Source organism: Pan troglodytes, chromosome 3 (genome assembly GCF_028858775.2).
Source record: "Pan troglodytes isolate AG18354 chromosome 3, NHGRI_mPanTro3-v2.0_pri, whole genome shotgun sequence".
Taxonomy (NCBI): domain Eukaryota; kingdom Metazoa; phylum Chordata; class Mammalia; order Primates; family Hominidae; genus Pan; species Pan troglodytes.
In genome coordinates, this window is record NC_072401.2 from 3,184,905 (window position 1) to 3,212,488 (window position 27,584).

At 60.8% G+C, this 27,584-nt stretch overlaps 1 protein-coding gene across 32 annotated transcripts in view; it reads left to right on the forward strand.

Moving 5' to 3' along the window:
• Positions 1-220: 220 nt before the first annotated feature.
• Positions 221-27,584, forward strand: part of SH3BP2 (SH3 domain binding protein 2) — a 43,497-nt gene continuing 16,133 nt past the window's right edge. For 4 of the 32 annotated variants that reach the window (XR_010156276.1, XM_016951181.4, XM_063808615.1 and 1 more), the window contains exons 1-2: positions 221-345; positions 27,375-27,514. Coding sequence is in view for 26 of the 32 variants with exons in the window: in XM_016951181.4 (XP_016806670.2) it covers positions 27,379-27,514 (136 nt within the window). In the remaining 6 variants the exon portion in view is untranslated. Of the gene's footprint in view, positions 346-3,576; positions 3,677-5,784; positions 6,250-6,463; positions 6,525-15,088; positions 15,151-16,509; positions 16,561-18,603; positions 18,856-18,906; positions 19,209-21,515; positions 21,635-24,897; positions 25,120-25,315; positions 26,610-27,374; positions 27,515-27,584 lie in introns of those variants that run through there. The other 28 variants (XR_010156277.1, XM_063808616.1, XM_063808618.1 and 25 more) reach the window with 20 other exon arrangements.

The following is a 27,584-nucleotide window of genomic DNA, read 5'->3' on the forward strand; positions in this document are numbered from 1 at the left end:
TCACGGGCGAGAACTAAGCACCTACTGTGGACCCGGCGTCTAAGCCCGCGACAACGCCAGTCTTCGCCCCCCAGGGGCCTCGTCCCGGGGCCGCGGAGGCCACGTGCAGTTCCCCGCCCACCCTGAGGTACCGGCCCCGCCCCACGCCCAGCTCGGACCTCCAGGATTGCGGGACCCGCCGGGGAGGGGCGGGGCCGGCCCGGGGCGGGGCCAGGAGGAGGGCGGACTGGGCGGGCGCGGGCGGGACGGAGCTGCGGCGGCGGGTCCCGCGGGCGGGAGCGCCTGGCGGCCGAGTCAAGCCGCCGCCTCGACCCAGGGCCCGCGGGCCAGGAGAGCGCTCGGCGGGTAAGCCTCGGCGGCGGGTCTCGGCGGGTCTCGGGGGTCTCGCGGGGGGGCGGTCTCCGCGTCTGGAAGGGGCTCGGCGGGCCTTGGCGGTCTCGGGGCTCTCGGCGGGTCTCGGGGGTCTTGGGGGAGTCTCGGGGTCCCGACAGGTCTCGGCGGGTCTCGGGGGTCTCGGGGGAGTCTCCGGGGAGTCTCAGGGGTCCCGGCAGGTCTTGGCAGGTCTCGGGGGAGTCTCAGGGTCCCGGCAGGTATGGGCGGGTCTCGGGGGTCTGGGGTGCGCAGCAGCCTCCCCCGGGCCCCGGGGCCTCCGTGTCCTTGCCAAAGGACGCACGGGGCCTGGGCACGGCGGGCAGTGCCCGAGGGAGCGCGGCTTCGGGGCGGGGGCCGGGTGTCCCTTGCCGGGGGCTCAGGGGTGGGAGGCGGTACGACGCGTCTGTTTCGCACCCCTCGCGCCCCTCTGGCCCCGCCGCGGGTCCCCTTTACGCGACCCTCCCCACAAGACTCAAAGGCTGTGGCGGGCACTCGCTCTCCGCCCTTCCCGGAATCCAAACTTCCCTCTGCAGCGGCCGCGCTTCACCGAGGGCGAGAAAAGCCGCCCACTGGCGCTGATTCACACTGAAGTGTGAGTGACTGATAGCCGGGCGTCTGAGACTCTCATGGGCAACAGGGAATCTCAGGGGTGGCAGAGGGACTGGAGGAGTTAGGGGGCGGGGACAGCCCCTTCCACCTGTGCGCTGGCCTCCCTGCAGCCCGGCACTTTCCCGCTGCTCTGGGCCTTGGCTCCCTGGGGGCATTGAGGGCCTGAGCCCTGCTGTGGGGAGCCTTCTGCTGGTGCTCCTTTCCGTGAGCACCTCCTATCCCCTCTCTGTGCCTCAGTTTGCTCATCTGTTGACACTGGGGACAGCTGTGCCTCCTGGTCTAGTGGCCACACTTAAGTCCTTCGAATTGGCTGTGGCCAGGGGCGGGTACTCCGTGTGGGCTGCTGGGGTGGACAGCCTGCCTGGATGACATGTGTGTGGCCTTGCAGGTGACATGGGCTGGTGATGAAATGTGTAGAATTCTTTCCACAACCGCCTGAAGGCAGGGCCCACGGCCTCCTCCTTACCGAAGCAAGCCTCTGGGTTCAGGTCAGCCCTGCACCAACTCCATGAGCCTGAACAAGCCCCTGCCCTCACTGGCTCAGGCCCTGTGGGACCAGAGGAGGGGCTGGGCTCCACCCCCTCCTGGTTCTTCCCACTCTGTCCACTGTCTCCTTTACGTAGACACCGTCGAAGGGCCCTCTTGGAGCCCAACCTCAGGGCCCCACTCCAGGCACTCCACTCCTGGCAGGACAGGAGGCCTGGGACGAGGGCTGCAAGGGAGTGAGGATTCTGTCTATCCCCTCTCCCTGCCACCCGCCAGGCTCCCTTTGCCTGGCTCTGTGCCCTGCGTTAGGCACACCCTGGAGGGGGCAGGCAGAAGGAAGACAGATGGGCAGCCGTATCTAGGAACTGACAGCCAGGGCCATCTGGTGAGAGGGGTGCTGACAGGGGACCTGGCCTTTCAGGGAGTCCCCAGGCCTCCAGGATCATGGGGGAGCCCACCAAGGAGGCTGGCCTGAAGAGGCAGACAGAGGGAGGACAGGCTCTGGGCCTGCCTTGGCCCTTTCTGCCCACATGGACAGAGGAAGCAGGGTGCTGAGTCAGCTGGAGCTCCCCACCCCCCAGGGATGCACGCACACAAGCAGGCCCACAGACGGGAAGTCCAGGGGCCCAGAGAGACGAGATGGCCAGCCTTGGTTCCTGAGGGGCAGGGAGGAAGGGCGCAAACTCAGCCAGGATCTTGGGTGTGAACTCAGATGCCACCAGTTTCCAGCTGTGTGATCATGGCCAGGAGGCTTCCCCCTGCCACCCCTCCGTTTTCTCATCCATGACCTGAGGGCTGTGAAGCACTTTGTACCTGGTGGGTGGCTATGAGTGTCCGTAGGGGGGATGGTGGTGGTGGTGACATGTGCTTGGTATTCAGTGACAGTGGGTCGCTGAGGGTGCTCTCCCTGGTCCTCAGGGCCGCTGTATGTCCTGTTTTGGGTGGGGGCAGGGCCTGGCCTGGAGAGGCCTGGGTAAAGGCCAAGGCTCCCAGGTTCCTGCCCACATTGGACTAAGGCCTGAGTCCATCAGGAGTGGCCAGTGTTGGGCAGCCCCTGGGTCTTCCTGCGTTCTGTCCTCAAAAGCTCCCTTGTGGGGACACCCCAGGTCAGTGACTATGTGTGGCAGGCTCTGCCCTCCTCACTCTCTGGCCTCTCTTGACCTCATGATCTGCCCACCTCCCAAAGTGCTGGGATTACAGGCGTGAGCCCCCACGCCTGGCCGAGTATATAGTTCTTTAATAACCGGGTGGCTTGGCCATCACTGTGCAGCCTGGGTGGGTGAGGAGAAGGGCAGGCTGGCAGGGAAAAGACAGGGAATTTGCCACAAGGTGAGAGCTGTCCTACCCCAGACGCAGTGGAGCGGCTCCCACCCCTCGGGCCAATGAATACAGGGTGTGCCGTCAGGAGGAGGGATCTGAGCCGGGCGGGCAGCCATGCAGGTACAGACTAAGCCAAAGGCGGGCGGTAGGGAGGGTGGGAGACCAGTTTGACGGGAGTGGCCTTTGCATGCCAGGTGTGGTGAGGGTATGGAGGGGCTTGGGAGGCAAGGAGAAGGGGCCGTGCAGACCCTGGAATCCTTCCTCCAGGATAGGCGGCTCCTCCCCAGAAGGCCTCTGCATTCTTCTGGTGGCCCTGTCTGGACACCAAGGGGCTGGAGACAGTCCCATGTGTGGGCTGCCTAAGTCCCAGAGGGGGTGGTAGGGAGCATTTCAGGCTCACTGGCTGGCCCCCTTCCCTGGGGCACTGGACCCTCCTCACCACCCCTTGGCCTGTGCACGGGAGGGTAGACAGGATGGTGCCAAGAGCAAGGGACTGCCCCTCAGCCACGGGCCAGTAGACCTGAGCCTTGTAGGCGAATTGCACTTCCTGACCCTCGGTTTCCTGTTCTGCAAAACGGGATGACAGAAGTCCCTGGCTCTGGACCACGCTGCTGGATTTGGGTTCCGTGCCGGGCCCCTGACTACACTCATCCTTCGAGGGTGACACGAGAGAAGCATGTGCCCAGGTTCGGGGCGGGTGGAGACCTGGGTCAGACAGGAGTTCGAGGTGGTGCAGGCTCCCAGGAGGGGAGAAAGGTGCCCTCCCTCAACCTTCTCTCTTCTCCCCAGGCTCTGTAACTTCCAAGGCCATGAGAGTGGTCAGGCCCTGCTTGGTTTCCCGGCCCTCGATCACAGATCATGCTGGAACTGCTGGCCCCAACGCCCTGAGGTGACTGGCCCTTTCTTCATGGATTCCAGTCACATCTGGTCCATCTTTGTCAGCTGGCCTCTGGGAAGAATGTGGGCTCGGCCACCTGGAGCAGTTGCCTGGGGAGATCAGAGGAGCCCCGAGGGGTTGGCAGAGCGCCCTCGTGGTATCCATACCCCCATCCCTGTAGCTGCGCTGATTCCAAGAAGTGCCCTCTGCTTCCTTGTGAATCAGATGTTTACTGCGCTCCTGCTGAGCCTGCTCCAGGCAGCTGGGTGGGGCGTAGGGTGCCTGTCTGCTCAAGCCTGCAGAGGGAGGCCAGCTCCCCGCCCCAGGGTCAGCCAGGCTGGCAGGCAACAGCCTCAAGAAGGCAGTGTGCGTGCCATGGCACACGGGGCTGAGGCCGCGAGGCAGGGGCCGAGGGAGGCGGCACAGAGCTTCTCTCAGGCACCAGAGGGGAGCTGAGTTCTGGGCTCAGAGCAGGCTTCGTCTGAGGGCTTCAGCGTCCTCCTTGTGAAATGGGGTGAAAGTAGGTCTAACTCATGGGAGGCCAGATCCCCAGGCCCAAGCTAGGGCCTCCCTGCCCTTGACCCTGTGTGAATGGGCAGCTCCGTTTGGGGGAGTTCCTTCAGCCTCGATCCAGGGGTGTTGTAATCTAGTGATGCTCTTCTGTGGCATTTGAGGGTCCTGGGTCCCCATGCCCTGCAGCCCTGTCCACTGTCCTGAGCTAGGCATAGGGGTGGGCCCTTGCTGCTGGCTGCCCCTGGACAAGGTGGGAAGGGATCAGGGGTCATTCTGGGAGCCTGGAATGCTGGGCGGTCCTTGGCTTTTTCTCAGCCTTGGGAGTCTGGGGCAGTGGTGCGCCTTTACCACCCACCCTGGTGTCTGCCTCTGGGGCAGTGGTGGACCTCCTTCAGAAGGCTGCTGTCCAGCCCCGGGCCCCGCTCATGCAACACTGGGTGCCTGTGTACTGGGCCCTGGGCTAGGCATGCACTGCAAGAGCAGACAGGCCACAGGTCAGAGGGCAGGACCGCTGGCAGGTGCCCATGGGTAGCAGCTCACCTGTCTGGCCCACCTTGCCACTCTCTCCCTTAGAAGCAATTTCAGCTGAAGACATAAGTGTCTGTCCTGCTTGGTGCTCAGGGTACCCTCCCTGGCCACCCCCAACTCCACCCTGAGCTGGGTGCCTTCCTGAGCCCCCAGACTGGTCTATGGCCACCATGCATGTTGACCCATCCATGGTGACCTGTCCGCCTGCCCCTCCTGCTTGGGAACTCAGGAAGGTCAGGGTCGCGTCTGAGAGCCCATGCCCTGGTGGTGCCCACGTGGGCCTGTCCCAGAGGAAGGGTGAGGGGAGTGCCGGCTCTCCCAGCCTCCCACTCCTGGGCAGGGAAGTGGCGCGGGCAACGGGCGGGCTGTGCCACGCTCTTTGAAGGTGGCTTGTCACTCCCCCCACCTGTGTTTAACTCTCTACTGAGCATCAGAGCCTAATGTGCCAGTCAGCCTGGCAGCTGCCGCCCAGTTGGTGGAGTTTCCAATCAGATAATATCAGACTGTTGTGCTTTGGTCTCCCACGAAACTCTTCAGGTTTCCATCAGAGCCTCCTCCCTTCCCCCTGCGGGCTGCGCTGTGACAGCCACCGCTGCCTGCCACCCGGCAGCAGGGACCCAGCTGCTTCTGGGCCTGGTCTCGGTGGCCCTGGCAGCGGTAGATAGGGAGGACCAAAGCCTGGTGAGGAAGAGCCGCCGAGCTGAGTCGGTGTCCCCTGTCCTCTCCCTGAACGAAAGTGCTTTCTTTCTCTGTAGCTGCTCTTCCTAAACGTGTGTTGGCGTGAGATTGGAGTTAGCCTGGCCTCCCTGTGCCACCAGGGCTTTGGGTCCCAAAGAGCTGGCACCTGAGGCAAGTCCAAGCAAAAGGCCGGATTTCTCACCATTAGGAGGGCAATGGGGAAAGATCCAGAAAAGCTGGCCTGGGAGCCCTGAGTGGCAGGTGGGGGGACACAGCCCTGCATGGAGACCAGGCTCAGAGCCAGAGGAGGCAGGCCAGGAAACTCAGCACTCATCTCCTCTCTCGGAAACGCCCCTCCCTGACCCCAGCTGCTTCCTCTCCTCCTACCCGAGGCCAGAAAGGGAAGCCCCTTTCCAGTGGGGCGAGTGGCTGGCGCTGCCCCAGGCGGTCCGCTGATGGCTGGGCAGATAGTGCTGGGGCCTGGCGTGGCAGGCAGATCAGTGGTCAGCAGAGTGAGTTTGACCAGGGCAGAGGGGAAGATGACGGGTGTGCATCCCCCGAGCAGGGGGAAGTGACTTCCCGTTGCCATCACCTCTTGTGGCCTCAGGCGTTCCCAGGCCGAGACCTCTAGGAACACAGGTGCTGGGTGGCTCAGGTGGCTCCACCAGGCCAGGCCGTGTGACCTGGGCATCCTCCGCCTTCTCTGGGCAGGGCAGGGACAGGAAGTGCAGCCTCATGGGATGCGTGAGGGTGAGGGTGTGCCTACCCAGCTGCTTCTCCCTCCCTGCTGGGGCGGGGTGTGTGGGAGTGGCCCCCCAGGAGCTGCCCGCAGCACGGGGCCTCGGAAACTCCAAAGCCGGCGTCAGGTAATCGAGGCCTCCGGGCTGATTAGGACTAATGGCGCTCAGGGGTGCAGCCTCAGCCTCCACCCGCCACCCGTACCCGCCCTGCCTCAGGACTTCGTTCCTGCTGGACCCCTGCTGGCTGCCTGTCCCCACAGGTGGCTCCTTCCTCCCCACCGGAGGAGCTGCTCCCAGGCAGGACCCTGGGGGTGGAATCTCTGAAATGCCTTCCCCTCAGGACCCTCACCGCGACTGGACTTCGCTCAGCTTCAGACCCTGGGCTGCAGCTGCCTAATGAGGTGGGATGGGGCCCTGGGTATGTAAAGTGGAGGGAGGGGCAGTGGCCACCTCTGAGCCCTGAGCCATCCTGGGGTCCTGGGTGCTGGCTTCAGGAAGGTTTGCTACTTGGGGCAGGGGCTCTCTGAGATCAACCTTCCCATTTTCTTGAGGATATGACCAGGAGGGTGATGTTTTGTGGTCGGGGTGGCTGTGCCTGCCTCTGGGGCAGGAAGTTGCTGGGGAAGGAAGAAGATTGAGAAAGGACCCCCAACCCCCACCTCTGCAGAGGATCTAGCGGGCCTTGCCCCATGCCAGGGTTCCTGCCGGCTGGCATCAAGGGGACAGCTGTTCCAGGGCTGGGGTCCTGAGAAGCAGGGGGGACCCACTTGGGACCCGGGCCCCCTCGAAGACCTACCCAGAGCCACCCTTGCGGCAGGCAGGGTCCTGGCCCTTCCAGTATGAAGCTGGGAAAAGGCAGCACCAAAGATGCCAGGGGCGCCTCACGGATCCCCCCGGGGGGGCCTCCTTGAGGGGGAGCAGGAGGAGAGGCCAGGCTGAGGGCTCGGGCTGTGTGAAAGACACCCTGGTTTTGAAAAGGGAGAGGGGCTAGAGAGGTGGGGCCCGAGGGCCTGGTGGGGTTTCCAGCAGGGGCTGGCTTATGTTTTCAAGCTTACTCTGGGGTCTGGAGACCACTGCCGAACATACGCCCTCCAAGCAGTGGCCACAAGAAGACCATGAGGAGCTCGGGCGGGGTCTGGGGAAAGGGTGGGGGCTGCCACAGACAGAAGTAGGTTCGTCGAGGCTGCAGAAGGCTGGGTGGGAGTGGAAGAGGTGACGTGACCAGGATGGGGTCGGTGACCCCTGCACAGGGGCTACAGGGGATGAAAGGGGAGGGAGAAGCAGACTGGTGAGATTGGGGTGGCATTGGCCCTGGTGGTACTGACTGTCCCCGGCTCAGTCACCCTCCTCCTTGGCTGGTTTTTCTGGCAGACAGTGGCATGGTCCAGAGCTGCCTCCCTGGGGAGGGAAAGGGCATCCCCAAGTCACTCCTGAGGCTGTGTCGCCAGAGTGTCCACCGGGCTGTGCCACCTCCCTGTCTGGTGCAGCCTGCCCCTGCCTGAGCTGCCCGAGCCTGCCCCGTGGCTGCTTCCCAGCCAGGAGGAGGCCCTAGGGGCAGACACCGGCGGGCTTGCTTACAGGCCCTGCTGACTCCAGAGTCTTACTGCCACCCGAGCATTACATGGAGGTGCTTGTCCTGTGACCGCCCCACCCCCGGGCTGATGACGGGCCAGGTGGCACTTCACCTGGGGGCTCTGGGGAGGCTGTCTCGGGCTCCCGTGCCAGGGGTGGGTGCAGGGAGGCTGGGCAGACAGGAGAGCTCAGGCCTCGGCTCCCACGGGTCTGGGGCTGTGGTGGTTGGGGGCCCTGACTAGAGCCATTCACCCCTCTGAGGAAGGACCTGGCCTGGAGCGCCATCCCCAGGGAGCAGTAAGGGCATTGGGGGTGTCTTGGGGTGACCCGGCTGGGGGCAGAAGGCCAGGCAGGAGTTTGCAGGTGGGGAACGGCTCGAGGAACTCGTGGAACAGCCTGAGAGGTGTCCGGCGAGGTAGAGCATGGGTGGCCTTGAGCCCTGAGGCTGAGCGGAGCTGTCTTTGAGAGCCACCTCCGCTGAGGCTGCAGCAGAAAGGCTGTGACAGGCTGGTTCCGAGGGAGGAAGGAGCTGGGCTGTGGGCGGCCTGGCCTTGGGAAGGGGGCTGGACAGTTGCATGGTTGGGGGCGGAGAGGAGGAGACCCTGATCCAGACTCCGCCCCTGCCTGTCTTGACCGCGGAGGACCGGGGCCCAGACTGCAGGGGTGCAGAGAGCCTGCGGGAGAGGCTGGGGGCTGGGCTCCTTTCCCGGCAGGCCGGGCCCACCGCCAGACCCTTGTCCTCACTGGGCCTCTGAACAGTGGAGCATTGTGAGGGGCCTGGGAACGTTCAGGTCACCCAGGCCCCCTCTGGGCCACGCTGAGGGTGAGGACAGGAGCCAGCGGGCATGAGTCATCCTGTCCCCTGCCCAGGCCCCGAGGCTCTGGGGTTCCCAGGCTGAGGAGGAACACACAGCTCTCGGTTCCCCAACCCGGGGTCTGGCCCACTCCTTCTTCCTTGTTTTTGCCCCTCTGTCAGCACCTCTTCCTGTGGCCTCCCTTTGGCTCCTGGGCCTGCCTGCATCTCCCTTCCCCTGTCCGGCCAGAGACCCCGGCCTAGGAGTGGCTGTGGCCTGCTCTCCCACCCCGATGCCTGTTGCAGCCCCAGCAGAGGGGCTGGCCTGTCGCCTTGAGCCCACCTTTGCTGGCCTGTGAGTGGCCCCAGGAGGAAGCCAGCGCAAGGACAAGACCCAGCCTAGACAGGAAACCTCCTGAGGCCAACCTAAAATTTACTAAGGAATAAAAAATGACAAGAAGCAGAAGGCAAGGGAATAAAATAATAAACCCAGAGAGTAAAAACGAACAACATCCGAGAAAAAAAACCCATGTTTGAAAACAGTTTAAAAATATTAGCCAGGCATGGTGGCTCATGCCTGTAATCCCAGCACTTTGGGAGGCCAAGGCGGGTGGATTACTTGAGGTCAGGAGTTCAAGACCAGCCTGACCACCACGGTGAAACCCCGGCTCTACTAAAAATACAAAAATAAGCCAGGCGTGTTGGCGCATGCTTGTAATCCCAGCTACTCAGGAGGCTGAGACGTGAGAATTGCTTGAAACTGGGAGGCAGAGGTTGGAGTGAGCAAAGATTGTGCCACTGCACTCCAGCCTGGGTGACAGAGAGACCTGATCTCAAAAAAAAAGGGGCCAGGCGCAGTGGCTCACACTTGTAATCCCAGCACTTTGGGAGGCCGAGGCGGGCAGATCACCTGAGGTCAGGAGTTCAAGACCAGCCTGGCCAACATAGTGAAACCCTGTCTCTACTAAAAATACAAATTAGCTGGGTGTGGTGGTATGACCTGTAATCCCAGCTATAGGAGGCTGAGGCAAGAGAAGTGCTTGAACCAAGGAGACAGAGGTTGCAATGAGCCAAGATCGTGCCACTGCATTCTAGCCTGGGCACCAAAGTGAGACTCTGTCTCAAAAAAAAATATGTGTGTGTGTGTGTGTGTGTGTATGTGTGTATGTATATATGTGTGTGTATATATGTGTGTGTGTATATATATGTGTATATATGTATATATATGTGTATATGTATATATGTTTGTATACATGTGTATATATGTGTATATATACGTGTGTGTGTGTATATATATGTATGTATGTGGTGTGTGTATATATATGTATATATATGTGTGTGTGTGTATATATATATATGTATGTATATATATACACACACACATAACGTTAGGGAAAAAGGATCACAGCGAATGCATTAAGGCAGCAGAAAGACCTAACCCTCAAGTGCTGAAATGAGTGGACAGAGGGAAAGGACCCTGTTGTGCTGACTCAGCCTTGGTGGGTCCCAGCCTGTGGCACCCGCTGACAGATGGTGACAGGGTTCCTGGGTAAGCGAGGGGCCCAAGGACCCTCAGTGGTACACAGAGGAGCCATGATGGGGGCCACGCCTGGGCCCCAGCGTCCTTCGCCCTGACCCAGGAGCTTGTCCAGATAAAACGCCGTAAAGTGCCTGGGCTGAGCCCGAGGTGTGTGCAGGAGCTTCATGGTTTTGTGCGGTCCAAGGGAGGCCACCAAGGCCGCCATGGTACAAAAAGTACCACAGTGATGAGTAAAAGGGACAGGTGATGCAGGACTCTCAGGCCACTTAACTGCTATACGGTCCCAAGGCCTACCCTGTAGGGCTTACACAGCTGCCTACAGAGGGTGCCCATCGTGGTGGCTCCTGACCTCTCCCGTTGGCTCTGGGTGGGAGCAATGGGGCTGGGTTTCTCTGACTGGCGCCCCTACTGCATGCCACCCCAGCAGGAGCCCCAGGGCCTCGGCATCTCCACTCTGTTCCCTTGTTACCTCGCCCTGGTGCTGGGATCTGGGATAAGCAGGGTGCTGTCCACTTCCAGGGCCTAGGGACCCAGTGCTGGGCCAAGTGTCTATGGCAGAGTGCTTGGGAACTGTCTGGTTTGGTCCTCAGAGTGCTGTTGCTAATAAGCGCGGAGGGGGAGGACAGAGCAAGGCTCAGGGAGTGAAGTGACTTGCCCCTAGTCTCCAGCTTAAGGGACCAAGGCTGGGACTGGAGCCCAGGCGTGAATGGTGCCCAGGAGCTCATCCCAGGGAAGGTCTGAGATGCTGTCTGCCTCACCTGGGCATGTGGCCTGGCCTGGCGGTTCTAACTAGGACCCACCTCTGTCTCTCATGTCAGAAGGTGGGTGCCTTCTCTTACCTGCAACCCCAGGGCCTTTGCACAAGCTGTGCTCTGTCTGACTCTATGTAATCCCATGCTTGGCTAACTCATGTGGAAGATTGCTCCCAGGACGCTGGCGGATGTGTCAACGTGTCTGGGTGGAACAGATGTCACAAGGATGTGAGTCAGAGGTGGCTGCCTCCCCAACAGATTGGGAGCCCAGACAGAGGGTGACAGTAGCTTGGATCCCGGGTGCAGGGTGTGGCGTTTGCCTGTAGGCGCAGTGCCTGAGTGCCTCCCCTGTGCCCGATACCACGAGACTTCAGGCCGAGTGGAGTGACACTGTGCAAGAGAGACAGGGTCCGGCTGACCAGCCTCACCATGACTCCAGCCGAGCCCGATGAATAGGTGGGCTACCTTCCACCATTCCCTGGCCTTGGTTTCCTGCTCTCGGTTTCCTCAGCTGCCTGGTGGGTTCCACTGCAACTCTCTGGGGATCTCCTTCTGTCCCGGCACCGCCTGCTCCTGTTCCTCATCCGAGTCTCTGCAGATCCGTGGACCCTGCCCTCTGTGCAGCCTCAGCACTAAGTCCTGGGTCCAGCAGCTCCGGGACTGCCCCAATTACTCCTGGGGAAACTGAGGACTGGAGCTCTGCTTCTTTGCCAGAGTTTTCTCTAGGGTGAGCACCAGACCACTCTTTCTTCAAGGGAACCGGCAGCATTGAGCGGGACCCAAAAGGGGGCTGTGGCCTGGGAGAGCTTCCCAACCAGCCTCCCCAGGGGCTCTTGGGATCAGTTTAAAACAGAAGCAGCTCCTAACTCCTCAAGGGTGGGCTGGAGCCCCTGCTTCCCCAGGCCTTCCTGTCCTGCTGAGCTGGGCCCTGCGGTAGCTTCCTCCCTGTACCCCACATGGCGTGGCCCACCCTGTGTCCCCTGGCCTCCTACCCAGAGCCCTGCCCCCTCCACAGAGGCCAGGGCCCACCCCCACTGTCCTTGAGGTTGGTGGGCTTCCTTCTGTGAGTGGGCCTGGGGTTTCTCCTCTCCTTCTTACCCACCCCAGAGCCAGGCTCAGCAGGAAATGCCTGGTAGGGGCCCTGCCAGGGCCATAAGGCTTTCAGGGCACCCTCAGGTTGTGTTGTAGGGGTGGGCCAGGTGGCCCCAGGCTCTGGGTGACACTAGCCACGCTGGCTGGGTAGCCAAGCGTTGCAGCTCACTCAGCCTCGAGGTCCTAATCGGGAGAACAAAACGAGCAGTTGGCGACGGAGCAGGCACAGAGCTGGCGCACTCAGAACACAGTGGACATTTCCTTGGGGGCTCCCCGCCCCTCCCTTGGTCCAGCAGCCCAGCCCTCCTATCACAAGAGGTGACTGTGGGCAGGGAAGCACCCCCAACCTTCACACCCACTGCCCGTGGCCCAGGCGTCCCACGCATCCCAGGAGGGTCTGGTTGGCGGGAGCCCTCTGCTTCTGCTTCCTCTAGATGAGGAAGGTGCCCGGCAGATTTCCTACCTAAGCACACCCCCTGGGCCCGGAGGGTCAGCAGCCAGGCTGGTGTGGGCATGGGGTGTCCCGGCCACAGCTGATCTGCTCACTGACTGCTGCTGCCCTTGCCTATCGATGAGGATGCTGGGGCCGGGAGGTCACCCTGGAGGCCCAGGCTGCGCTTGGTGGGTGCAGAGCCCCTGGAGTGCCCCCCTCCTGCAGCCAGGGGTCCCCCGAGATGGAAGAAGTGGGGTGCCTGGGGCTGGCTAGATGGTGTAATTCAGCACATGAGCCCGTGAGCTAGGCCCCACGGAGAGTAGGGGTTCCAGCCAGCTGGGGTGTGGACGAGGTCTATTCATGCTGCAGGAGGCACCTGGTGCCAGTGTCACACTGGGCACTGTTCAGGCATCAAGGACATGGGGGACGGACATGCAGAGATCTCTCCCCACAGAACTGGTGTCAGGGGAGGGGCAGATAGCCAACAGACACCCTGAAAATGCCACAGCGTCGGGGGGTGCCGGGTGGGGGCCGCCTCTCTGAGGAGTGGGGGCCCTGCCGTGGACTGAGCCTGTGTGGGAGAAGGCCCAGGGCCTGCGGATGGGGGTCCAGCCCAGGGGAGTGTGGTCTAGATGAGGGGCCAAGGGGCAAGGGCGGGGCAGAGGAGGTGGAGAGGGTGGCATTCCAGGTGGAGGGCACTGCTGCTGCCAAGGTGCAGAGAGGGAAGGGGTGTGGCACTGGGAATGTGGCTCTGTCTGTGCCAAGGGCCGCGGGGAGACGCGTGTTCTGGAGGCCAGGCCCGCAGGCAGGAAGGAAAAGCACGGCCGGACGCTGAGCTGGGCGGTTCCTCCCTTCCCTTGACACCAGAGCAAGCCCAGCAGCCAGCTGCCCCACCCCCACAGCTCAAGTGAGGAAACTGAGGCTCAGAGCGGGCCACAGGCCAGGAGGAGGGGATTGAGCCAGGCTTTTTCCCACCAAAGCCTGCACGCTGACCACGGCTCTATTCTGCCTGCCAAGGTCGCATGCATAGAGCGGCCCTCTCTGGTGGGAGCCACTGGGTAGGGCAGGACTGCCGCCCCTCTCGGGACCCTGCGGGGCTGGGGCATAGGGTGCCCAGGCTGGCTGCGGTGGGGAACAGTGAAACCCTTCAGGCCAGGAGAGGCGAGGCAGGGTGGGGAGGAGGTGGGCCCCAGCCTTGGGTGGGAGCCAGGAACTTGGGGTGGTGGACCCGGCCCACCCCACACATCAGGACTCTGGAGAATTTTTTCTCAAGTGATTAAAAGGTGGAAACTCGTCAGTGTTTGTGAAGAACTGAAGTGTGAATCCTGAGCCGCCTCTGCTGCTTGTGGTTTGAGACTGGAGAGTGGCTCCAGGCGAGCAGCAGTGCCAGCCGTGGCTTCCCCCAGACCCACCTCGCCTCGCCTCACCTCACTGTCTCCAGCCCCACCTCACCCTCACCACCCTCGGCCTGGAAGCCCGCCCTGGCCTCCTCCCTCCAGCCAGTGTACGGCCCCTGCCTGGCCAGGCCACAGCTCCGCCTAGGGCAACCCTCTTCCAGGTGTGGAGGCCCCCGGGCAGTCCCGACTCCCATGCCCATCTCAAGAACCTTTCCTGGGGACAGAGACACCAGGCCTGAGAGAAGAAGGCCCAGTGGGGCATCCGGAGATGTGAGAACATTGCAGCTTCCCTCTGAGGACAGAGCTTGAGGGCCAAGCATCCACCGACAGCTTGGCCTTGCCCTCTGAAGCCCAGGTGCCATGCAGGCAGCCGTGCCTACAGGGCCCTTGTCTGCGCTTTTCTTAATTCCCTTTGTCCGTTGCACACAGCAGTGGCCTGACCGTCTCTGCCTCCACCCTGCACCGCTCTGTGAAGCCCCTGGGGCCTCTGAGCCCCCAACACACTGCGTCTTCTGGGAACACTGCTGTCTCCAGTGCACCAGCCTTTCTCTGTTTTGCAGCGAGCAGCCTCACGTGCGTGCCCAGGGCTGGCCGGCGGCTTGTCTCACTGGGCAGAGGTCCAGGGGTGTGGAAGGGCCTCAGCTGCGGCCGTGCTGCACTCCAGTTCTTTGAAAACCTCTCTCATTGAGAGTCCAATTAGCGCTAAGTCACAATTTTTTCACTCTGAGCTCTGAAGGATGTACTGGTTACAACCTCGCTGGGGTCTGGCCTCATGTATGGACATGACAGTGAACTCATCTGTTTGTCTGTCCTTCTCTTGGGTCCTGCCATGGGCCTGGTGCCCATCTGGGCCTTGGAGATTCAGTGGGACTTGGACCCGTGGGGAGTGCCAGGGACACATGGGGTAATGCTGGTGGCAGAACTGTGCCATTGACTTGGAGATTTCAGAGAAGAGGGCAAGGTTCTAGATGGTTCCATCCTCAAAGGATGAGGGAGCGTTTGGTTTCCATGTGGAGGTGACTGCAGGTACCAGGATGGGGCAAGTGCATGACAGGTCCAGTGTCGGGGGCCCAGGGCAGGAAGGGAAAGCAGGCGCCGCACCCCATCCATGTGGACAGGGAACCAACCTCGCTGCTGCGCCGTGGTGAATGTGGCCTGAGAGAAGGAAGGGCAGGCCAAAGGGGTGAACGCGAGGCCAGGAGGTGGGGTCAGCAAGCCTGGCGGGTGTGGGTCAGGCATGGCAGGTGAGGCTGGTGGACCCTGTGTGCAGGAGGGTGGGAGGTGGAGAGCCCAGCCTTCAGGAGGCTGTGGGCACCTGCGGAGGCAAGCTCAGCAGTGCCCGCCCAGGTTGGTCACAGCCTTGTGGAGCCTGTCTCTCCCTGACAGGCACGCCCACACTCGGGATCAGACTAAGTGGAGCCTGCAGTTCATCCTGGGGAAGGACTCAGGTGAGTCCCCGTGTGGATTCATTTCCTGGGGCTGCCCTAAGAAAGTTCCACACACGAGGGGCCTGAAAACAACAGAAATTTACTCTCTCATGATTCTGGAGGCCAGAAGTCCAAAGCTGAGGGGTCTACAGGGCTGTGTTGCCCGGGTGGCTCTGGGGAAGCCCCTTCCTCCCCTCCCAGCTTCTGCTGGTGGCCGGCGATCCTCGGTGCCCTTGGTGTGTGGCCACATTCCTCCAGCCTCTTTTCCATCCTTACATGGTCCTTTCCAGGCATCTTCTCCTACTCCATCTCTTACAGGACAGTTGCCTTGGATTTAGGGCCCACCTGGTCAATCCAGGATGTGCTGCTTAACTTAGTTACATCGAAGATCCTTTTTCCAAATAAGGTCGTGTTCACAGGTTCCGGGGATTAGGATGTGGACAAAGCTTTTGGGGGCCACCTTTCAGCCCACTACAACATGTGGCCCCAGGCAGGGTCCTTCTTTCTAGGGTGCCCTCTCCCTCTATCCCAGTTGGGTAGTGCCCAGTCCGAGTTCCCGGGAATCCTCCCAGTCCTGCATCATGGGACAGCAATCAGAATGGGGCATAGAGGGAAGGGGCTTCTGGCTGGGGAGAGCCTGGGAGGGTCCCAGGGATGGCTATGGAGTGGACCCAGGCCCCATGGGAGGGGCTGATGCAAAACATCTTATTTTGAGAGCTTGAGATTTTCCCTGGGGGTGCCCACCTTCCCCCAGGCTCTGTGCCCACCCACCCTCCTAGGGCTCAGTGCCCACCTTCCCCCAGGCTCAGTGCCCTCCCTCCCTCCCCGGGCTCAGTACCCACCTTCCCCCAGGCTCAGTGCCCTCCCTCCCTCCTAGGGCTCAGTGTCCACCTTCTCCCAGGCTTAGTGCCCTCCCTCCCTCCCTGGGCTCATTACCCACCTTCCCCCAGGTTCAGTGCCCTCCCTCCCTCCTCTGGGCTCAGTGTCCACCTTCCCACAGGCTCAATGCCCTCCCTCTCTCCCCTGGACTCAGTGCCCTCCCTGAGCTCTGCAGACCCTCCTTGGCATGTTCAGCACCTGAGCCTCTCCTGAAGGTGGTAAGCAGGTACCAGGCTGGGTACAGGGTCCCTGGGTGCCAGTCCGCATGCCACTGATCCCTAGCTTCCTCTCTGAACCCCAGAGATGCAGATGGCAACAGGACTGTCCTCTTGGGCTGTGAGCCTTGAGATGAGGCAGGTGCCGTGAGGCAGGAGGTGCCAGGGCAGGGTCAGCTCCGTGGTGGCTGCAGACACCACCCACTGTGCTGGGTGTTTGCCTTACTCCTGAGCGGGCTGAAGGCTCCCAGAACCCAGTGAAAGCTCCCTCCCTCTTCTTTTTCAGGCTGACCCTTGGCCCTCTGCCTGCCCTGCTGGCTGGCTCCCACTCATCCTGGTAAGTGCCCTGTGTCTGGCATGGTGGGAAGTCCCCAAGCCTGGCAGTTTGAGGCACCAGCTCAGGGGCAGGGGAGCAGCTGCAACTTGGGAAGGATGGAGAGGGACACCAGGGCTGCCCATTGAGGCGGCCCCGGCCATGCCCCGCTGCGCACACCCCCTGCTTGGATGCAGGCGTGGGGTCATCTCCATGGTTACCGGCACAGGGTAAAGGTCAAGGAGTGGCCATGGCTGAGGAGGGGAGAATGGCCTGTGTTTAGGAATATGAACGGCAGTGTCGTATGCCGCAGGGATGAAGAGGAGTTGAGAGAGCAATTGGAGAAGCTAAGGCCCAGAGAGGAGGGGTCTGCAGAGGTCACCCAGCAGCCCAGGACTCCCAGCTCCAGCTTCCCTCTGGGAAGATAGGGTTAGGGAAGGAGCTGGTGTGGATTTGTCCCCCACCCCCAGGGTCCCCTCACCTGGCCTGCTCCTCTCCTCTGGGCTGGACTCCCCCTGTAGCATCACAGCATTGGACCAGGGCTGGGGGGGGAATGGGCCTGGGCCAGGGTCAGGTGGGTCTTCTGCATGCTTCTGCCTCTGCCGAGTCTATGAGTGTGGGGCTTTTGGCGGAGCAAGGGCAGGGGCAAGCCTGGCTCCTGCTTCCAGCTCAGGCCTTGTCCGCTCTTGCATTTGCCTGTCCAGTAAGGGGTGGCGCGTTCCTGAGAGCGCCGGCTGCCTCTGGGTTCTTATCCTCATGGGTTGTCATCCCTGAAGCTGTGCGTTGGCCACCTCATTGCCTGTGGATTCCTCCCAACCCTGGGGTGTGCTCACCCCAAGCCCCTTCCTCCTGTGGCTCCCTCACCCCAGCTCCTTCCAGCAAACTTCCTCCTCTATCAAAGCTGGGCCCCTCCTCTGGGAGGCGTTCCCCAGTCCAGCACCCACAGGGCCTGGCCCCTCCTCTGGACCCTGCAGCCCCAACTGTCAGAAGTGCCTGCCTCATCGTCCAGGCTGGGCTGTGGCCCAGGGGTTCCTCACCTGCTGTTTGATCTCAACCCTCCTGCAAGGAGAAAGGAGAATGGGAAGAGCCCCCAGTCTGTCCGTGCCCTCCTCGCTGCCCTCTGTCTGTCTGCCTGCTGTGGCCAGCCTTCTGCTGAAGGTGTGGTCTGCCCTTGGCCACCTGAGGGGACTGAGGCTGGCACAGGCTGGGGACGCCAGGGTGTCTGTGCCCATGCTAAGGAGGCCCCAGACCTAAAAGCCCAAGCTCCTCACCCTCTAGGAGACAGTGGGGTGTCTGCAGCCCAAACGGGCCCCGAGGGGGGCCTTGGCAGCTGGGCTGGGGCTGCAGACACAGCTGGGGAGACGGAGCTCCTTAGCCTGGGAGCTGCCTTTTTTGAGTGACCCGACACCTAGGCTATGGGACAGCTTGGGACCTGCACAGCCGGTTACGGGGCTGGAGTCCAGGGTTTGTTGGGAGGCTGAATTCGGGGGGCCGTGCCCTAGGAAGCCTGGCGGGCAAGATGAGACCCCTGCAGCTTTGTGGCCTGTGCTCTGTGGCCTCTGTCACCCTCAAATCCTGCTGTGAGGGTGGCCCCAGGCCCCAGAAAGCCCCTTTCTCCAGCTGCCTCTGCCCAGGGGTCCTGTCCTCCCTGGGCAAGTTCTGGGAGGAGAGGGAGGGCGCTCAGCACCCAGTGGCTAGAATCCCCATTCCCTGCTTCCGGGCTCTGGGCCTGGGCAGGGCACTGGGCTTGGTGGGGGCAGAGCAGCCCTGGGAGGGGCAGGATTCTGAGCAGGCCCCGGGGCAGGGGCCGGTGAGTACGGGAGCGTGCTTTGCCACTCAGCCATAATGTGCTTTCTAGCAAACCAGATGTTAGCAGAGCTGGTGTGGTTGCGGGGACATGAAAAGGCTGGGGATAGAGTAGGAATTGAGAAATGCCAGAGCCCAGGCCTAGTCCCTCAGTCCCTTGGTGTCAAAGGGCACAGAGATGGCCACCTTAAAATTCATAGAACCGGGTGCAAGACATAACAGCCCTCTGTGTGGCCTCAGATGGCAGAGCAGGGTGGCAGCAGCTGCCTTGGCAGGAAGAGCATGTTGGTAAGGTGACACCATCCCTGTGTGTGTTGTAAATGCTGCTCTGTGCTGGGCCTGGCACCCAGGGTGCAAGTTGTTTCATGGTTTGCTAGGGAGAAGCCGAGTATTCAGAGGTGGCCCTGTGGGGAGGCAGCAGGGAGCTTCCTCCCAGGGATGCAGCTGACCTTGCGCTGGAGCCAGAGAGCCCTGGCCTCTGACCACAGGATGGGAGGGCAGGAGCAGTGGAAGGTAGGAGTTAAAACCCGGATGGTGGGTGAGGGGCAGCCCTGGGCCCCAGGCAGCTTTCAGGACCTCACAGGGTAGAAGGCAGGAAGTGCCGGCTACTTGGTGCTGCCCAGGGAGCAGGGAACAGGAAGTCCCGGGTGGGGAGGAAGCACTGGCGGCCACAGGCCTCAGAAGCAGCAGGAGTGAGCTGTGGGCACAGCTGTGGGGCAGCCAGGCGCGTCAGGCCTCACATGTCTGGGAGATGTAGGCTGCCTGGGCTGGTGGCCCCTGAGCCGCATGGCCTCCCTGGGCCCCAGGACACCGGCCCCGAGCAGGTCACGAGGACGGAGGGCCATGTGTTGGGTCAGCACCATCAGGTCAGTGGGGCGGCCCCAGGACTGGGGCTCAGGAGGCGGCACTGGTCTAGCACCTGAAGAACCAGTAAGGGGGCCCCACGTGGGAGCCACAGCCTTCCTCGGGGCTGGCCGTGGGAGCCCACAGGAGGTGGCCCTGAGCCTGCAAAAGGCAACAGGCTCTGAGGAGAGTGGCCTCTGTCTGCCTTGAGAGGCCCCCGAGCTGACAGGCACAGGGGGAGGCCAGAGAGGGAATGTGATACTTAGAACCCCCCCAGCCCCCCATCACATGGGGCCGACAGGGAGGCGGGGGCCAGCCTGCTGGGGTGGGGCCCAGGTCCGGGAACTTCTCGTGATACAGCCTGCAGGGTGGCCTTGGTGTTTGGGTGCTAAGTACACACATGTTGTGTATGTGAGTGTGTGTTTCTGTTGTGGGGGGGTAACGGAGAGAGCTGTACAAGGTCCCTGCTGCCCACCTGGGGAGTGCCATGCTCTGAAACCTGCAATGTGGAGGACCCGCAGGGACCTCAGGGACTGCCGGGCTGGGGCTGTGCTCGCAGAGCCCAGGCTGGGCCACCCTGCCCCTGGCCAGCAGTACTTCTCTGGCATAGCTGGTTACTGGGCCTTTACGGGAGAATTTTGGTTTCGATTATGTTAACAGAGAAAGATTCTGGGAACAGGAAGGAAACAAGGGAAACCGAAAAGGAAGAGCAGACAGCTGTGGGGAGGCAGGGCAGCCAGGGCTCCAAGGTGGAAGCCGCCCCATCTGCACATCCCACACCCACCACCGGCCACCCACTGTGCGCCAAGCTGGGCCGTGGCTGTGCTGGGCCGGGGGTGGTGCGTGAGCCACCATTTACTGGCTGTGTGACTTTGGCCAAGTTTCTTCGTCAGTGACTTGGGGAGGACTCTGGTTTGAAGCTCAAGGTGTTGGATGATGGGGCGATCACTGAGAAGCACAGAGCTTGGCCCACAGGGAGTGCCCAGTGCGCTCGGCACAAGGCCTGATCCTCTCCCAGCCTCTATACCCAAGTCTGTAAAATAGAAGTAAAGTATTGAGCTCAGGTGGACCCTGGGCGATTTAGTGAGCTGTGAGGTACAGCTTGGCACTGGGCCCTGGCAGGGCTGGGAGTGGTGGTGATGATTCTGTGCTCAGGCTTCAGGACACGGAGACACTGATGACCGCACATGACAGGTCTTGTTGGTCGTTGGAGGCTGTGTGTGTGTGAATGAGTGCTTGCATATGCATGAGTGAGTGTGATGAATGTGTATATCAGTATACATATGGGTGTGAGTGTGCACGTATGAGTAGACATGAGTGCATGAGTGTGTATGAGAACATGAGAGCAAGTGGGCATGCGGGAGAATGAGTGTGTGTATATGTGTTAGTGTGGATGGTGTGAGTGTTAACTGTACATGCATGAGTGTGACAGGATGCACATATATGAGCGTGTGAATAAAGTGCACAGGGTGACCTGGTATCTTCTCCCTCTGGGCTGGATCCCCAGCCCCAGCTTGCCCTGTGGCTCCCACAAATGGGGCCAACCTGATCACCACTACTTGACCCTGTGGTCACATGAGGTGCTGGCTCCCTCACCACAGCCAGGATGATCCTGCAGGAGCCCAGCCTCCCAGAGCCCCCACACTGCTCCTATGCAGGGGCTCACGCCTGTGTGCATGCGAGCCATGCAGCTCATGTGCACGTCCTGTGTGAGTGCACCACCGGTGACATTAGCTGGGTGTGCAGAGACACAGCGCACATGAGGGCCTGCACAGGCCATGACCACACGCCACAGGGCTCATGGGGCCCCAGGGTGGTGGGAGCCACAGAGCCTGCATTAAATGGAACCCGATGGGGTGTCTCTGTGGGACTGAGCACTTTTCACCTGACTGCTCTGCCCCCCCACCGCAGCAGCCTCAGGCCTTGGGGTCACCTGAACCAATTGCAACTTTGAGAGAAGGTAGGGAGAGGAGCACAGACAGAGACCTGGAGAGTGTATCCCAGGTGCCCCGTTTTCCCTAATGTGCATGTGCACACACACACACACGCACACACGCACACGTGTACAGGCTCAAATGCAAATCTCCACGTGTGCACACACGCAAAGATCACATACTTTCTGGAAGGGCTCATGGAGCCCAGCAGCCACCACCAGCTTTGGCCACCCAACGCTGGCCCATGTGTCTCCAGAGCCCTGCTCCAGAGAGCAGCTGCAGAGGTGTCAGGGGACTCTGAGAGGGGACTCCTCCATACCCACTTTACACTGGAGGAGATGGGGGCTCAGGGGAAGAAGGGGCCCCAGGAAGGATGTGAACCCAGATCTTCAGCACTCTCCCTCACAGCTCCTGCCCATGTTAACTCAGCCGACACCGCAGCAGCATGGTGACACGTCCCCCCAGGGTGTCTGCCTCTACAGAGGAAGGGACTGAAGCACCCAGAGAGCTGGCAGGTAGGCCTGTGGAGTCCCCTGGAATGAATGAATGGAATTTAACCATCAGGTCCCTGGAAGAGGGGCTGGGCACTGGGAAGCACAGCCAGGGAGGCCTGGCCAGCTAGGAGTGTGGGTGCTCCTTGGGGATGCCCCCTGGTTTTCCCGAGCACAAGTGGGGCCAGATTCTGTGAGCTGGGCTGAACTTCCCCAAGAGCAGCATGGTCACCACGGCCTCCATGGCCCGTCATCACCCTCAGCCTCAGCCGACCTTTCCCCTTTCTGCTCTCAGCCTGGCCTGGCACTGGGCTCCTGGCCAGGTATCACCCCCTGGCACAGGGCAGGGCCAGGTGGGGCAGAGGATAGTAAGGTGGCAGGGGTGGGTTTCCCCTTGAATGGCCCCTCCTCTGGAGAGGGGCTGTGGGTGTCAGCGTCTGTCCCTGAAGCGAGGAATTCCCAGGGGAGGTGAGGGTGCCACATGACCTGCCCTTGTCATGACCTGCCCCCCTGCCCAGGGTCAGCTGATGATCACCTAAGAGCCTTCATCCTGCCCACAGCGGGACAGCAGCCAGGCAGGAACGAGCCCCTCACAGGCCTGCCCCTATCTGGCCACTGAGCTGGACCCATGTAGGACTGTAACCTGTCCCTGTAACTCTTCCTGCTGAGCCTTGTCCAGGTGTGGAGCCAGGAGGAGGTGGTGGGTTCCATCTGTCCTCACAGTGGCTCCTCCCACTTTGACACACAGGCCAGGTCTTATAGCTTTTGGGTGGCGGGGGCACAGTGGGGTGTGATGCCCCAGGGTAGGGGCTCTGTTTCAGCTTCCTGTGCCTTCCAGGCAAGTTGCAGTCCCTGTCACCCACAGGGTGAACATTCCATCCTTCTTTTGGGGCTACCTGGGTGTCCCCCCTGGGCTGGGTCTGAGCTAGTGAGGATGGGAGACAATGACCAACTAGTGTGGTCAGTGTTAGGGGCAGAGAAGGCTATGCTAGTCCCAAGGGAGGGACACAGGACTCCAGAGAGGTTATGGGAGACTGCCTGGAAAAGGGAACACTTGAACTAACTCTTCCTTTCATTTTTGGATTGTTGCTAGTATATAGAAATAGAATTGATTTTTGTATGTTGATCTTATATCCTGCCACCTTGCTGCTCATTTATTCTAATAATTTTTTTTTTTTTTTTTTTTTTTTGAGATGAAGTCTCATTCTTGTTCCCCAGGCTGGAGTGCAATGGCGCAATCTCGGCTCACTGCTACCTCCACCTCCCGGGTTCAAGCGATTCTCCTGCCTCAGCCTCCCAAGTAGCTGGGATTACAGGTGCCTGCCACCTTGTATTTTTAGTAGAAATGGGGGTTTCACCATGTTGGCCACGCTGGTCTCGAACTCCTGACCTCAGGTGATCTGCCCGCCTCAGCCTCCCAAAGTGCTGGGATTACAGGCGTGAGCCACTGCGCATGGCTATTCTAATAATTTTTAAGTGGATTCCTTGGGATTTTCTGTATGTAAAATAATCTAATCAGTGAATAATTGTTCTTTCTTTCCATTCTGGATACCTTTTATTTCTTTTTATTGCCTAATTACTCTGGTGAGAATCTCCAGTACTATGCTGAATAGAAGTAGAGCAGACATCCTTTCCTTGTTCCTGTTCTTGGGGGAAAAACTTTCAGTCTTTTACCACTAGGTATGTTAGCTGTGGGTTTTTCATAGAACCCTTTATCAGATTGAGGAACTTCCCTTCTATTCCTGGTTTGTTGACTGTTCTTATCATGGAGGAGTGTTGAATTTTGTCAAACACTTTTTCTTCGTCTATCAAAATCATGTGGTTGTCCTTTATTCTATTGATATGGTGTATTACATTAATTGTTTTGAATATTAAACCATCCTTGTATTCCTGGGATAAATCCCACATGGTCTTGGTGTAGAATCCCTTTTATATGTTGCAGGATTCAGTTGGCCAGTATTTTGTTGAGGATGTTTATGTCTATACCCATAAGGGATATTGGTTTGTAGTTTTATTGTGATGTCTTTGTCTGGTTTTGGTATTGGGATAATGCTGCCCTCATAGAATGAGTTCCCTCCTCTTCTATTTTCTGGAAGTTTGTGAAGGATCCATGTTCTTTTGAGCCAACTCTTGATGGCTGGGTTAGTTCAGTTTCAACTTTAGGCTGTGGCAACAGCATGGGCTGAGGCCTGCAAGTGGGTGCCTGCTCGATTCAGGTAACTGGAGCCATAGGGTCTGGCTGGCGTAAGAGCACAGAAGGTAGAGGGCAGGAGTGGCTGAATCAGGAAGGGCCAGGTTGGCATGAGGAGGCCCTAGAGGTTTAGCACTGAGCAGTGATGGGAATGGTGTGCGTGTTGATTCTGTGCTGGGTGGAGGGGGCTGGAGGCAGAGGAAGCCTGAGGAGAGGAAGTGGAGGGGGTTGCCAAGAGGCAATGGAGAGGGGCCTGGCAGGGCGGCTGGAAGGAGGTGGGATCCTTGAGGCAGGCCAGACAAGGGCACTGAGAACAGAGGCACAGAGATGGGACAGAGCCTCGAAGGCTGGGTGCAGTGGGAAGAAGTCCAGATAGCGGGCCTGAGGTGGGGCCTTGAAACCAGGGTGGGTGCCCAGGATGGACAGCTAGGTAGGGTCGGGCCCAGGCTGTTAGAGCCACACCTGCATCTGGCCCATCTTGGTGGCAGCCTGTTTGCAGGTGGAAGATGGAGGAGGCAGGATGCCTGGGAGGCCAACAAGGGCCTCTGCCGGCCTTTGGCCACCCCAGGGGACTCTCCTGGGTGAGGCGCCTGCGTTTGGGCAAGCAGGTGGGAGGTGCCAAGGACCAGACCCCTGGCTCCTTGGAGAATCCGGGGCTGGAGGCCCATGGAGTCCCGCAGGAAAGTGGAGAAGGTGAGGGCGGGGCACGTGCCCGATCCCTTGCCCCGTTGCCGCCCTCCATGCAGGTGCCGTTTTGCAGAGGCCACTTTCCCGAGGGAGCTGGTTGCAAGGGCCCGGCGGGATGGGACCTGGGCGGGGCCTCAGAGCCGAGGCTCCCACGCCCGCCGTGGATTTCCAACCAAGCTGTGTGGACTGGCAGGTGTTGGGGGAGTGGAGCGGGAGGCCTCGTTTGCATCGAAGGCTTCTTGATTCCGGGCTGCACCAACAGATGTGGGCCTCCTGTCCCAAGCGCCCACCAACCTCCTTGCAGCGTGGGGCAACTGAGGCCCGCAGGGGGCTCACGTGCCTCCCGCGCACGGTGACGCGGCAGGGGGCGGGGCCGGGAGGGGCGCGCCGGGATCCTCACCTGCCCGCCCAGTCCCCCGCCGAGAGGGGAGGAGCCGGCGGCTGCCAGGCCAGGGCCGGCGGGCATGGCGGGCTCCGGGCCGCGGCCGCGGAGCTGGGGCCGGCGGGAGGCGGGCGCCCGGGACGAGGCGGCGGCGGCCGGGGGGCGCGGCCCGGGGCCGTGCCGGTGCTCGCAGGGGAGGCGGGCGTGGACCGCCCCGGGGAAGCCGGCCATGCCCGCCGCGTGGACGCCGTGAGTACCGAGCCCCGGCCCCCGAGCCCCGGGACCCGGGCCGCGAGCTTCCGGCTCTGGACCCCGCACCCCGAGCCCCTGGACCAGGGCCGCGAGCCCCGGGCGCTGCTGGTCGCCCACGCGCTTCTTGGGGGAACAAAGGCGGGCGTGGACCGTCCCGGAGGGCGGATGGGGGACTCAGGCCGGCACGGGGCTTGTCGGTCTGCGGGCAGCTCCCCGCGGGCGGACTGGGCACGGGGCTCCCTCCTCCATCCCCACTGCGGGGCTCCCTCCTCCATCCCCACTGCGGGGCTCCCTCGGGCCGGGCGCGGTAGGGCGGGCGGCGGGGTGTGGCGGCGCCTTTGTTCCAAACCTTGGCCTGTGGTTGGGGGTCCTGCGGCTGGGACCCGCCCCTGACCCCTCCCTGCCCAGAGGGGCTGTCTTTGGGTGCAGAAGGAGCTGGTGGGGTCCAGCCGGGTGACCCAGACCGAGGCCGGCAGAAGACAGCCTGATGCCTTGAAGACTTCCTCTTGCACTTTTGTTGGAGGGTGCTGGTTTGCTAAAAGCAGAAAGTATTTTTCTTTTTATTTATTTTGTTTTTAATTTTTTAATTTTAGCTCCAGCTCAGTTGCCCAGACTGGAGAGCAGTGGCCAATCATAGCTTACTGCCTCCTGGAACTCCTGGCTCAATCGATCCTCCTGGATTAGCCTCCTCCGGGTACTATAGGTGTGCACCACCAAGCTCAGCTAATTATTTTTTAGAGATGGTGGTCTCTATATGTTGCCCAGGCAGGCCTTGAACGCCTGAGCTCAAGTGATCCGCCTGCCTTGGCCTCCCAAAGTGCTGGGATTACAGGCGTGAGCCACTGCGTCCGGCTATTTTATTTATTTATAGAGACAGTGTCTCACTTTGTTGCCCAGGCTGGAGTGCAGTGGTACGATCATAGACCACTGCAGCCTCAAACTCCTGGGCTCAAGTGATCCTCCTGCCTCAGCCTCCTAGAGCAGCTGGGACTACAGATGCACCCCACCATGCCTGACTAATTAAAAAAAATTTTTTTTTAGAGATAGGGTCTTGCTATGTTGCCCTGGCTTAGTTTTCTTTATGTATGTTTTTTGGGGTTGGAGCTGTAGTGGAAGCAGTCCCAGCCCCACTGGGCATCTGGGTCTGACCTTAGCTGCTCCACTAAGGGCTTAACAGGACACTGGCCACAGGCCTGCTCCCATCCAACTCCACTGGGGCCACAGGAGGGACCCTACCCAGGATGGAGTGAGGGCAGGCACAGACCAAACAGTGCAGGGTGGGGGGGTACTGTTCACTGGGACAAGAGATGAGGAAGATGCTGTATTTAAGTGGGCAATGAGGGTGCCTAGCAGAAGAGGAGACTCTTAACCTGGGTCTTGATGGATGAGTAGAAGTTCTCTGCATGGGAAGGGGTGGAGGTCATTTCAGGCAGAGGAGGAAGCATTAAACAGCATGGTGTATCTCAAGGAGAGCAGCTGGAGCATGAGTAAGGGGGGCTGGAGTAGGGGGCAGGTCATGATGTTGGGTCCCGTGGGCCTGGGTTAGCCCCAAGGCAGTCACTGGTCCTCCACTGACTGTGTGGTCCTCGCTTGGGCTCAGAGGGAAGGGGAGTGATATCCTGGGCTGGTGGGGTGGATAGCAGCCAACCCACCAAATGGTGGTCACGACCACTGCTGACAGCAGTGTGCTGTGTGCTGGGCTGGGTGTCCACTCTGTCCTCCAGCATCTGAGGCTTGGGATCTCCCAGAAAGTCACACCAGGATGGGAGCCCAGGTCGTTTGACCTGGGAACTGGGGGCTCTTGGCTGCTCACTTGCCTTCTTCCTGTCTAGGCCCCTTATAGGTTCACCTGGCACTGGGACTTGAAGTAGTTATGGCCTGAGGTCTGACTTATCTGGGCTGGCGGTTTTCTGAGTTCGTTGATCTCTACCCAGCCCCCATGGGGCCTTGCACTCAGTGGCTGTGTGCAGAATGAACCAGTGGAGAGAAAGGGCTGCACGTAGCGCTCAGGATCCTGGGGTTGGGTGTGTGGCTGAGTGGACCAGGGGCTGACTGAGTGGAGCAGGTGGCTCTGTCTCTCCCTGGGGTCCCACCTGGAAGCCCAAGGCCCTCAGAAAAGGGGTTTCCTTGCCTGTCATGGCCCTACCCTCCAAGCTGTGTCCTGGATCTTGGCAATGTCCCCCTGAGCGCCCTGGCTCAGCCATCTCCTGCCTGACCGTAGCTGAGCCACGTGCCTTTGTCCTTTATTGCAGCTTCATGGCGGCTGAAGAGATGCATTGGCCTGTCCCTATGAAGGCCATTGGTGCCCAGAACCTGCTAACCATGCCTGGGGGCGTGGCCAAGGCTGGCTACCTGCACAAGAAGGGTGGTACCCAGCTGCAGCTGCTGAAATGTGAGTCCCTGGGGTGGTAGGGTGCACAGTAGGAGGGCATGGGGGCAGGGCTAGCCATGTAAGTAAGCAT